The 12,978-nt window shown below is 43.8% G+C and overlaps 1 protein-coding gene across 2 annotated transcripts in view; it reads left to right on the top strand.

Annotated features, from left to right (window-relative positions):
- LOC136758625 (neuronal calcium sensor 1) overlaps window positions 1–11,780 on the top strand; it is a 46,308-nt gene extending 34,528 nt beyond the window's left edge. For both annotated transcript variants that reach the window (XM_066713168.1, XM_066713167.1), the window contains exons 6-10: window positions 1,895–1,973; window positions 2,741–2,829; window positions 3,508–3,585; window positions 5,882–5,998; window positions 6,935–11,780. In XM_066713168.1, the coding sequence (XP_066569265.1) occupies window positions 1,895–1,973; window positions 2,741–2,829; window positions 3,508–3,585; window positions 5,882–5,980 (345 nt within the window). In that variant the 3' untranslated portion in view covers window positions 5,981–5,998; window positions 6,935–11,780. The remainder of the gene's footprint in view (window positions 1–1,894; window positions 1,974–2,740; window positions 2,830–3,507; window positions 3,586–5,881; window positions 5,999–6,934) is intronic.
- The last annotated feature ends 1,198 nt before the right edge of the window (window positions 11,781–12,978 follow it).

Here is a 12,978-nt window from a genome sequence, read left to right as displayed (position 1 = left end):
TTCCGCACCCACTTTGTTCCGTGCTCGCTGTTGTGTGGTGCAGCAAGCATGACGAACCTCCTTATTTTAACATGGACGGGCTGTGCAGGCATCAACTGGTATCGCTTCACAAAAGCACTTGAATTTCCACTCTTCTTAACAACCACCCTCGCCTCCTACTGTACTGCCCCCTCAAAATGCATTTGGCAGCAGTTACCTCCTGGAAGTGCATTAAAAACAAAATTGGCATGACGCAGTTTCTGTCTTTCTTTTTGGTGCTGTTTGCCATCTGCCTGCCTCATCAACTGCCTCATCCACCCACCCCTCTGCCCTGGCCTGTGTGCTTATCTCGGGGGCAGGGGGCCAGAGCAGTCCAGCCTGATAACCCGAAATCTTCCATCTGCCATCTGAGTACTGTCACGCGCAGTACCACCTCGTATCATTCTGTATTGACGTGAAGTGTGCCCCCCCAGGCCCACTGTGGTCCCCTTCAGCCTGTTTTTATATTCCAATCACCATTACATTTAAAATTGCATCTGTTTATTTTTTTTCTTAGACCACCTGATTGAGAGTGGTGAGACATCCGTGGGTTAGATAAAGGTGTCGTTTTTCAGTCCATCAGGAGGTGAACCAGTTAGTATCAATAAAAGAATAGAAACCAGTTGATTAGGATAGATTGTCCTTGTTCTGATACCCATATCCTCATTCGCTTAAATACTTCCTATGCCAGCCTACACAACCTGCATGTCCTGCTATTAACTTCAGATTAATCACTAATTCAAATTCGGTTAATGTACGGAAATACAAGCATCCCTCTGATAAAGGTTTGGAGAGACAAATGCATTCTGCCACTCAGTGTACCAGTTTTTTAAAACACAGGAAAGACAGTAGACCTGTGCTCTGTCAGAGATAATGTCATATTAATGCTGTAATTTAATCAAATGAATGCGAATGGGCCTTTAAGTGTTTCCTCTCCTGTGACGATGTTTCTTCTCGCTTTTCCGCTCTTAAAGGGATTCTTCTATTACTTGATGAAAATCCAGACAGTTTCTTTCTGTCTGGGGTTGCCTTTTGAAGAGATTAAAAACGTATTTATTTTTCAACAAACTTTCTGATGGAAGGGATGCATTAGTATTCCAGGAGAGTGGTATCGCTGATGCGTGTGTGATGCAACTGCAGAGTAACTGTTGACTCTCTCCTTGAGTCGAGCGCAGCGTCGAGGACAAGGCAATTTCAGTTTTGTGTTTTTTATAAATTGAGGTTGCTACCTCTTTCCTTTTTTTTTTTTTTGTTTTGTTATTTTATTTTTCCTGCTGTGACAGATTCTCACTCATTTGCCGGCTGGAGAAAATGGTTTTTGGCAGCTAAAAAATAAACAGCCAGAATTATTACATATCGGCGTTACATACTGATGTTAAGGTTTTCCTGGTGTCTTGAATTCGACACATTTCCGTGACTGGTAAAGGAAGCTTTTTGCTTCAGGGAAATATTCCCTCCCAATTTTGCAAAAGTAATTTGCAATGTATATCCGTCTCAGGTCTAGCAATAAATGTTTATATTATTTTTAAATGTACTGTGACTAGATTTTGATTATTTAGAGAAAGTAAAAGAAGGGAGAATTCGCCCTGAAGCAAAAAACTTTATGAAGCATCTTCTGAATTATTTATTAATTTATTTCCTTTAAACAGGGTCACACAGAGTCTATTGAGTGTGGTCTGTGATATTGATTAACAAAATCAATTAGTCTGATTTCCCATTATGTAACGGCCACCAGGGACAGACAGGTGCAGGTCACAAATAGCTAAACACATTTCTGAAGCTAAAATTCCTTCTTTGGTTTGTGCCTGAGTCAGTATTAAGAATAGCTGTACCATCTAACTTTGTCAACCTTGTTTTTCTGTCTGTCTGTCTGCAGGACGGACGCATCGAGTTCTCGGAGTTCATCCAGGCGCTGTCAGTCACCTCGCGGGGGACGCTGGACGAGAAGCTCAGATGTGAGTGTCAGAGGGGTTGTAAGGTCGGAGGGAGCAGGACAGGGTCAGAGGTCAGCAGTCTGTAGCGGTACAGCAGGCATGTGACAGCCAGAGCTCTGACAGCTGCATGGATTTAAAATCTCAGTAGAGTGCAAGGCAGAGTGTGGAGATTATTTTGAATAGAATGGTGCCAAGCTTACAGTTTTGATGGGTGCAAAAAAAATAAGAAAATTGCATCAAAACAAAGCATAGAAATGCAATACATATATATATTTATGGCATGCTAACTTAATTAAATGATCAATGATGCCCCCCCCCCCACCCACCTTTCTGTCTCTGAAAGTATTGTTGAATATAATATCAATAAATAAATAAATCATATTATATAAACGTACTAAACCATCTCTGGCTCCAGGTTTGGAGAGCATTATCATTAATGAGGAAATTAAATAATACATAATGTATCCGGATAAAGGGGCAGGCAGGGAGAGACTCCCCCCACCCCCCCTCAGATCATGTCGCTGCACAACCAGGCTCTTCTCCTCCAGTGCTATCGACTGATTTAGTTTGTTTGTGTTGTTCTCCTGTTGGTATTTCTGAGGTTCACACAGGTCTAATCCAACCAAGCGCAGATCATCGCAGAAACCTAATTTAAGTGTTAACTGCTGTCTAGGCATCTTTGCCGTAATGAGAGGCAATAAAGAGAAACCTGCAATTATCGTTCTCCTGTGAATTGAAATGCTGCTTTTTTTAAAGTCTCTCCTCTTCCTGTTGTACCATCACCTCAGGGGCTTTTAAACTGTATGACCTCGATAACGATGGCTACATCACCCGCGATGAGATGCTGAACATCGTGGATGCCATTTATCAGATGGTGGTGAGTGACGTTCTCTCCCTGTGGGTGTTTATTTTTTTTTTCAAAGTGGAACTCAGCTGTACCTCACCTTTTTAAAAAGCAAAATTTCAAAGCCTTTGGTCAGAGTGTTTAGTTTTAGGACGTTTGTTTGACGGTGCGGGCGCTGTGGGGCAGCATCGTGGCACTTCTAAGGAACTTACTCTCCGCTTGGCCCAGATGTGTTGAGTGCTCTCCTGCACTTACTTCAGAAATGTGCATTAAAATGATTTAATCGTTTTGGCGGGTCCGTAGACCCGCAGATCCAGACACCGGTAATTAGCAGTGATATGTTATTCTGCATTCTAATAAAGATGGAAAAGGGAGAACTTTATTACATGTCTTCTGTGTCCAAAAACAACAGCCATCTCATCCTGTCTTATGGTTTAAATGGATTCATGCCTCTGTGCAACTTGGCCGGATCTCTGCCTGTAAGTAGTTCAGGCGTTCGCTGCCAGAGATATGGGTGTGTTGTTGCTCTTGGGCTGTGCTGGAGGAGTGTGGTGGGTGGGGTCCCCCTCAGATCACATTTCACCTTACCATCTGTGGGTACAGTAAAGAAATGCAAAGAAGCATATGCTGAAACTGGACATGTATCGATTCAGAGCAATTTGTTAAAAAGGATTTTGAAATCCACGTTTCTCTCTCTCTCTCTCTGTCCAGGGGAACACTGTTGAGCTGCCAGAGGAGGAGAACACGCCAGAGAAGAGAGTGGACCGCATTTTCGCCATGATGGACAAGGTAATATCCAGCAACCCTTGAACAGGGCAGGGATGGTCAAACAGGAGAGGTGTGTAGTGAGAGAGGGGCGTGAGGGAGATGTCTTTGTGCAGCACTTTGCACCTGTGCGGGCTGACATCATTGAGAATCGGGCCGACAAAGCTGTCCTAACAGTGGGGCGTCACAGGCAGCACCCAACTGTTCCAGCTCCACAAGGGGAAGGCTGGCGGGGAGCTTTTTAGGAAACAAAATTAAGGAGCGGATCTGTCCCTCAGCACGTTGTCCTCCTGGCGGCTCTCGCTGCGGGCCTGTCTGGGCCGTGCTCAATCACAGCACTGACAGAGGGTCTGAGTAGCAATTACAGAAACGTTCTCGACCGTGACCCTGCTGTGCGTTGTCCACCCCCCCAGCGGTGCCTTGAACACGTTATCTTCCGAGCGCAGCTGCACATTTATTTTTTATTTTTTTTATTTATATGTACTAGAAAGCCCAGATGTTCATTTTGAGAGTATGTGCCCCCTAATTTCACCCCCTGTCCCTCTGAAACTGCACGAGTCAACCAAGGAAATAGGAAATTGGCGCGGTCGCCTTCGTTTCTGCCTGTTCTTGTCCACCGTCCAGCCAATGTGTTATCTTTGCCACACTTGTTCACTGCCCGTCACATAACTTTAACAGGCACAGCGGTGGGGGGGGCTCATACAGGAGGGTTTTGGCCTCAACGTTCCAAGAAATTAGTCTGTCACATCTCGGATTATAATTTTTTCCTGTCGGACAGCTGCCTTGTTTACTATGGGTCAGGTGCAACATTAAAACGGGCCTTCTCTCCTGATGGCGAAGACTCAAATTGTGAATCCATCCTGCTCGAGCACATACCTGTGACTGTTCTATTTTCAGCTCCCCCAGCTAATTCACTAATGAATTTGTCACTAGTGAAGGCGCAGATCACCTTGCCTGCCTCCCTCTCTCTCTCCCTGTCTCTCTCAGACTGGGGTCTGGCGAGGGATTGCTTAAAGCGGCAGCGTGTCTCCTTCCCTCTCCAAAGAACCGGGATTCAATACATGAGTTCACAATACAGTGCAGCTATGGGATTGCTTCCCAGAGGGCTGCAGTGCTAAGCTTGCTGTCAGAAACCTGGCATGAGTAAGCTGGTCTGATGGCAAGGGGACGTTCGGCCAGCGTGCCCCCCCTGCTGCCAGTGTTAGTGGTTGTTTACAACTGTACAGCGATGGCAGTGTCTGAAACCGAAAAACCTTTTCCCGGCGGATCCCACTGATGAGAGGAAGGGAACAGCAACTGTAAAAACAGCATTCCCCGCACAAGCAAAACAAATGAACAAATGAGTGAAAAGTCGTTAATGGGGAGGCTGTCGTTTTCGAACGTGAGCTGGACAGATATCTTTGTTGTTTGCTGTTGTCGTACAAAGCAGGAGGGTTTGGGCTTTGTGTGCGAGAGGGACAAGGATTTCGAAAACAAAGGCAAAGAGTGGTGGCGCTCCCTCTACCTGTCAGACTGTGCAACTGCGGCCTCTGTGGGTCTGCTGTGCCAGCCAGCAGGAGAGGGTGCTCACTGCGGAGCCGTGCGCTTTGTTTCCGACCCCTCTCCGCTGTGCCCGTGTGCGGAACAGACTAATGCTCCGTAGTCCCTGTTCTGCCAGGGATCAGAGAATTATTTATAGACTCTCCCTGCTGCTTAATCTCTGCCTTCTCCCTGCTCTCCAACCCATCTGCACTGACTGTAATATTTAACAAAAACACACAAAAATACAAGAAGGATAATCATCCCATCCCTGAATTCAGCACAACGAGGGCTCACTTTAAAACTCAGGAAATCAGGAGTTTTTATCCCCTTTTGTTTTATTTGTTTTTAGAAACCTTTTGATATGAGCATTTTTCATCCAGGTTTGGAAGACCAGATCTGGGACAGGCAAACACTCCAGGTTCACAGATGACCCAGATTTGGCCCAATAATAAGCAGACCCTATTGAAAGCACAGGCAACTATTCCAGTTAATCTATTTTAAGAGTGATGCACTGGTGTGCGTCTAATAAATGTCTCGTTCGGATGGACGAAACTTATGGACTAACACAAACTTTTTAGCCTCTTTTTAGCACTTGTGTGATGAATGTAATGAAAGTCAGAGAGCAGGTGTGCTCCATAAATAGTCAAAATGCGCAGTGCAGCCAGAACGGTGCGTTATATTTTAGATGTGTTTTTTCAGTTGTGACCTGTGTTGTGCAGGGCTGTGCCAGACTGTGCCGTACTGGAGCAGAGGGGCTGTGTGTCGTGTGCTAACAGTGTTGTGTGCTGTTGTGTTTCAGAATGCAGATGGGAAGCTGACCCTGCAGGAGTTCCAGGAGGGCTCCAAGGCGGACCCGTCCATTGTGCAGGCACTGTCTCTGTACGACGGGCTCGTATAGTCCTGGGGGCGCACTGCGGTGAGTCTGGGGCAGCAGGTCAGAGAGGGGTCAGGGCTAGAGCGGGTTGGGGCAGGTACAACTACAGTTCGATTAGTTCCTGAAGAGCTCAACTGGATTGAAAACCACTGCTTTTAACTGTTGGTTTGCCTGAACTAATAAACCTAAACTGTAAATGCACATTTATGTCATCTGAGAAATGCATTTCTCCAATCCCAATTTGAGGGAAAATGGCAGCATGGCATTTCGTAACACACACGCCTAAATAAGTGTTACTCTGACCTGAGTGTTGGCTTGGTGCAATTTGCCCAGTCTGTCCTCTGGGCATTGTCTTCTAAGACCAGGTGGTCTCTTTTGTGTGCTACTGAATGTTAGGAATAAAGGAATAAAGTATAAAATAAATGTGCTTCTTTAGTTTTTGTCATAGATCTCTGTTAACATTGTGCTGCCCCTGAAAAGCACGTTACAGGACAATACTGAAGGAGGAAGAAACTGTATTTGAATTATATCTCCCCTATTCGTGCTCTGACACAATGGAGAGGGCGGTGCTGGGCAGCCCTGGTACTCAAGTGGACCTGTAGTGCCTTCGTGTTTTTTCTCCCCCTCTCATCTCTCCAGTTACTTATTTCAGCCATTTATTTGTTAAACTGAATTAAAAGCATTGGGTGGACATAGAGAGACGCAAACAATCTCCAGGACTGGAGCATGGCCAGCACCAGGGATTGGTTTAGGGGCTTCATAATTTCATCTGTCAGGCTTTCCCTCACAGATCTGTAGGGCCTTCTATTTCAGGAGTGCTTGTCAGTCGTTAAGTGAAATCCTGCGCTTGTGTGACAGATGTGTCTGATGCAGGCAGATCAATCTTGTCCCCCTGATCTTGCACATTTAAAAAAAATCACTCTTATGTTTTCATTTATTTTTACAGAAATGGTGTTTTGTTGATTTTGTTGTTGCCAGATACCCCAGAGTGACCCACTCCTGTGCCATCTCACTCGTTCTTGGAAGAAGCCATCGTCTTTCTCCCCCTCTTCACCGCAACAGAAGGGGAATGGTGCGAGCTGTCTTGGGCCGACCTTCGCTGTCAATCACTTGTCTCCATCGTCGCCAAATACAAACAAACTAACAAAGAAACACACACAAGGGACAACGACTCGTCTTGCCGGCTCAGAGGAAGATAATGATTTTGCAGGAGGATAGAAGAAAGAAACCTGACAGACGGAGAGAGACTTGATCTTCTTTGACTTTTGGAAATGACACATTTTGCTAATTGCTTAAAACAGGACACTGCAGGTGGTGTTGTGTGCATGGGACTGTGTTCAGCCCTGACGTTACAACGCCACTCTTAAATCTGGAGATGCTAGCCGGCGTTGATTGTCCTTGGGTTGCAAAATATCTTATACATGTATATATATATAATTTATATATATAATATAATATATATGTATATTGGCTTATAAAATATGAAATTTTAGTGGCAGAATAAGAAAAACGCTGCATCGCTGAGGTTTCGTGAAAAGTGTTGTGCATTCATGTAGAATGAAATTGTTATTTTTTAATTATTTTAATTATTTTTTCATTGAAAGCAACATCACTAGGCTGAAACTTGCAACCAACAAAGAAATAGAAATGTAACACAGGATGAATCTCTCCCCTCTGTAGGGTGTAGGATAGTGTGCAATACTGATAGCGTCTCCCCCGTGCCCTTGCGTACTCCAAACCGAACCAAACGTGACGCAGATGGCACTGGAGCTTGACTGCGCTCTGAAGTTCCAAAATTGCAGAAGCAACTTGTTTTCCATTTCATTTGTTTATTTTTTTTTAACAACTGTTTACTAAGAGAAAAAAATATCACTTTATTCTTTTTGTTTTAAATAAGACAAACACTCATCTACGAGTCTGAAGCGGAAAAGGAAAAACGAAGCCGTCCGAGTGCCTGCTTTGAGGAGTCCTAATGTGTGCAAAGCCTCCTTCTACAACTCCATGAGAAACCTGGGCTAAAACTCCCCTTGTTTCACAAGCTGCTTTGAATAAAGAGATCTCGGCGGCAGAAAACTGAATTTTCTTCAGCAGCGGAAAGCTCTGAGCTGCACTAACAATGTATTTCGCACAAAGCTGAGTTTGACAGGGGGCCTTTGGTCCTTCTTTTCAAACGGGGATAGCTGGTTGTAGGCAGCTGATTGAATTTTACAAGTTGCAGATTTCTTTGAACACTGACTGGCTTAACACCTTTACGCCTATAGACCTTTGGAAGATCGTTGCTATGCTTTAACATGGTATTCCTCGTGATATAAACAAATGCGAACTTGGCAGGTCATGTGTGACAGTGATAATGAACATTCAGAACACAGAATTTCTAAACCTAATCTGTTTAGCTCATCCCTATATCACTACCTGGTAGCTCATGTGGTCTTTTACAATGGATTCTCATATGTTTACTTAATACATATGTGTGTGTCATGGGTGCTGTCATATCTGGTTAAACGTTCATGCCGTTGTGTCACCAGTTTTCACGGCCTGCATGCAATGGGTCACTCCCACGTTTGACTTTCAGTTGACTCAATGCAATTACTAGCAGATTGCAGCAGATTGCTTTCTTCAGTGAATGGTATCCACTTACAAAGCAAAGACGGGAAAAGCAGGACCTTTTGAGAAGTTAAAAACCTCAAGCAGGTCACCCCCCTCCCTCTCTGGTCGTCTCTTTTTTATTCATCTGAACTTTATTTAAATGGCTCTGTGCTTCCATTATCTCCTCCTCAGCTCTCTGTGGCTGTCTTTCTCCGGCTGTAATGAGTAGCCTGCCGTGTTTATTGAGCGTCTTTTGGCGATGTCTGTGATTCCCAAGGAACTGCAGACTGCCTTAATGATTGAAAACCTTGTCATACCTTCAGCTTTATCTGGGCTGGGGAAGGTCAACAGAAAAAATAAAATCTTTCATTTTATCTCCAGCTCCTAAGTAAGTGATTTGATTACTTGCAGTACCACTGGTGTACCGTGGTTAAAATATCTATGATACTGCTGCGTCTCTCCGTACAATTTAACCGTTCACGACCCCTTGATGAGTCACAAAGACTCATGGCTACTCCGAGTGGTATGTTTATTTATGTCAATATTTATTTAATTATTCGTTTTTTTTCCTTCCCCATAAAAGTACAATTGAAACGTTTAACCTTGTAGTACTTTTAACTGTTGCATGGGAAGCAAGCAAACACACACACACACACAAAACCAATGCATATGAAAGGAGGAGTGCAAAGTGGGATAAGCCGGGTCCCCTGTGCCTCCCACACTCTGTCTTCAGCGCACGAACATTTCTGCACCTTTATTTTATCAGTGATTTATTGCAAGTGTCACCGAGCCTGTGTAGCATTCATCCCAGAATGCCTTTTACTAAATTGGCATTTGGAAATAACCAGATTACTTTGAGGACTCTGTCACAGCTTCGACACCCGTCCACCCATTGCCTGATCCCAGCCCCAGGCGAGGGATGGCTCCTGCTGCCGGCTTCCCTTGGGTGAATTCTAGAGGCCCGTGGCACTTGCACAGCAGGCCCCTGTGGAGTAATTTGGGCAAATGGGAATTTCTAGCACCTCTACGGTGAAGTGAAGGTTTGCCTTAACCCCCGGACTCTCCTCAGGGGTCTTTTCAGTTCAAACCGGATCTCTGTTTGAGTCTGAGATGCATCTTGCCCTTAATGACCCCCAGATTGGGAGTGCTGTTAAAATGAATCCCCCTCCCCCACCAATCCTTTTCCTTTTTTCCCCCTTCCCCGTGGGCGGGGGGGGGGTTGTCACTTCCCAACTGCAGTCATTATCATTCATCTCTACAGTGACTAACGACAAGCTCCTTGCACATTGTCACATGTCAGAGTGAGTGCTCTGTCTAGCACTGCAGTTTAGGCCCCGACTTCTCTAAGGCAGGTTTTCTCTCTTTTATTTTTCATTTCCTCCCTGTGGGACGGATGTTGCCGTCTGCCGGGCTGCTGGGGTGTGAACAGCCCCTCTGCCTTCTCGTCTGAGATCTGATTTATCGGCGGTGCTGTTTTGTTTAGTTCTTCCTTGAATCCCGAAACCGGAGGACCGAGTCTGGGCCCGCAGCTACAGAACAGCAGATGTGTGTGGCGATAATTCAAGGTGACTCTGTCCCCGGCAGCTCGGAAACCCGGTCTCGGCTTGCCATTGTTTGATGTTGAAGGTGACACTATAGTGGGAGTTGCAGTGGGAACCCACAAACTCTTTTGAGACGGTCTCTGTTTTGGGGTGGGGGGGTACATTTGCCAATTTTAACATTGTTTTCTCTGATAAACAAACAGAAAAATTGTTTATTTTAAATTGTGCACTTTGAACAGAATTCAAGTCTCCCCATTTTCCCTTTTTGTCGAGTTGAGGCATCAGTAGAGCACGGGCACATGGGCTACCTAGAAGAATCTCCTTTTGTTTCATACGGATATTTTAATTAATTTAACTACCTCTATCATTATGTTGTCATCTTAATATACATGATCAGATCCCTGTTCAGCAGTTTAGAGAGGGTTGAGAACAGATACTCATGCAGTCGGCTTGTACAATGCAATGCACTGATCCGTCTAGCTCAGTAAAAGACATCCTTTAGTCCAATAGCATTCGGTGTGTTAAGTAATTATGAACACGTTGTTTATTATAGAAATAAACTTCCGCAAGAACATCAACAAGGTTTACATGATGGCTAACAAAACGTTTTTGACTGTTAATGATTTGTATCTAAACACTATTTATTTATTTATTTATTTTAGAAATGCTCTTTAAATGTTAATGCTGCTGCTACCGCTGCTTCCTCCAATTGAGTTGGTTAGTTGGGAGTATGCTCCTATCTCCATAAGGAACTCCTCTCCGGTCTCTTGTGTGTAAATGCTGATGTCTACGCTTTATGTGCAAGTTTACTGTTTCTCCGTGATGTACATACAGTGGTGCCTAGAAAAAAAGGAGAGAAATGACTTGCAGTGTCATATTAATCCCAAAATGGAGCTGTTGCAATAAACAAATACCTGCACCCTTGCCTCCTGCTGGGAGAATGGATGTACAGCATCTGATTTATTCCTGTGTCGTACTGCATTAATGTCATTATCCTTTACTGCGTATTGAAGCAGAAAAACATGTAAGCAGGCCCTTAGCATATTAACCCCCCCTCCCCCTCTTCTTTTTCCTCCAACGATGACCCAGCTTCAAATCCCCCTAGCATCAGTGTAGCGCATTGCAACATCAGACTTGACCGCATCAGACTGAAGTTGAGCAAGTGTGTCAGTCTTTCCCCCCCCCACAACAGTGGGAGTCTTTTTACTTGCCTATCGCTCTACGTGAAAGCTTTTAAAAGCAGTATTCAAGAGCTAACTGTAACTCAATCAGTGTCATGGCTGTCTGATACAACGGTCCTCAAAACAACACAAAAAACGAGTTTTAATATCGTGATTGGAAGTCATCTGGACTCGAGAAAAGATCAGATACCGTTATTGTTGTTTTTCTTGGGACACTGTACTGTTTGCACTGAGGACGGGCCTCCCCCAGTCCCCTGTATATTTATACTATCAACTAGCTCTCTGTCTTGACTGTCTGAAATGTCTTGTCTCGGTTTGAGTTGCATGTCAGTGTTGTTTTTTTCTGGAGTGTTAATTGTTTAAATAATCTGAACAGAAGAGATAAATGAACAAATACGTACATAAATAAATCCAGTAATAACCATATGAAAGAGATTACATTTGCATGTGTTGTCAGTGATGCATCAATTGATATACAGCAATATTTTATCAAAATAAAGACAAAGTGGAACTTTGTGTATCTGGGTTGTTTCCTTTTGGTTAAGAACACCATTACCTCTCCAGGTGGCCGTGCTAAAAACTAACGAGCATCTGCCTGACTATGGAAAAAGAAGTTGGGTGATCAGGTGATGGGAATTGGGAAAAAAAAAAGACCCTCGTTATTTATAACACTGACCACTGGGTGGCAGTGTAAGTAATGGATAAAAACACTTGGCTAATGGGGACACAAATGGGGAATTGTATTTGTATAAGTTCTTCATTGCTGCCCAAAACCCTCCGAGATGGCAGTGTCTTATGCCACTTTGGCTCTCGTTTCCGGTTGTGTACCCCCTGAGGCAGATGGACAACCTAATTTTCTCATAATGCTCTATGTGCCTAGTGCTGTGCAGTATTGCTGTTTGACTTTTCTGCAAACTGCCAGCCTTTGCCCATTCTTGTGTTATTGTCAATTTTCTAATGTTAAAGTGGGTGATTTTTAAGCTTTGTTTTTGTCTTTTGTCTGTTCTCTCCATGGTTATTTCTATGTATTATTGGTGGAGTGTTGATCTAGTCATTTCAATCTTGTTTTAAATGTTGACGTTGATTTTATACTTTCTTTAGGTCGTTTTTACTCTTTCACTTGGTTGCAGATGACAGGGTTCATAGCTCAAATAAATGCCCAGTCTTCATAATGTGTGTGTGATGTTTTGGTCTGTATTGCGTATTTAACTTTGTGCTGATAAAGTACGTTGTCATTTTCTATTGCAGAATTGTACAATTGACTTTCTTTCTTTACATCATCACTGACAGCCTTGCTGTAGCTGTAGTTGACATTATCTGAAATATATTTTTTAATCAAAACTTGACTACTTTAAACGACTTCCTTGACCTTATTTGTGAAACGCATTAGAGGTTTTGACAGTTTTTTCAGTGCTGATTTGTGCCAGGTACATGGGCCAGATCTTGACATTTTCCAGTCACAATACAGTAGAAATGATAGACGACTACGGATACGCAACATTAAGCCAAGGGGAGTTTTTTTTTTCTTTCTTCGGCTAATGCTTTTTTCCTTTCTTTTTTTGCCTAGAGATTGATGATTGTAAATCAGGTCTCTAGCTGAGCAAGAAGTCCGACACAGGAAGCATGCAGAGCGTGTGTTGTTGGGGGTTGTGAAGGGGGGCTGGGGGGGGTGGCATAGCCGGGTCAGGTTACACCAAAAAAGTGGTATTACTTT

This window comes from Amia ocellicauda, chromosome 9 (assembly GCF_036373705.1).
Source record: "Amia ocellicauda isolate fAmiCal2 chromosome 9, fAmiCal2.hap1, whole genome shotgun sequence".
NCBI classification, from domain to species: Eukaryota; Metazoa; Chordata; class Actinopteri; order Amiiformes; family Amiidae; genus Amia; species Amia ocellicauda.
The sequence above is the reverse complement of the archived record's forward strand: the minus strand, read 5'-3'. Positions and strand labels throughout refer to the sequence as shown.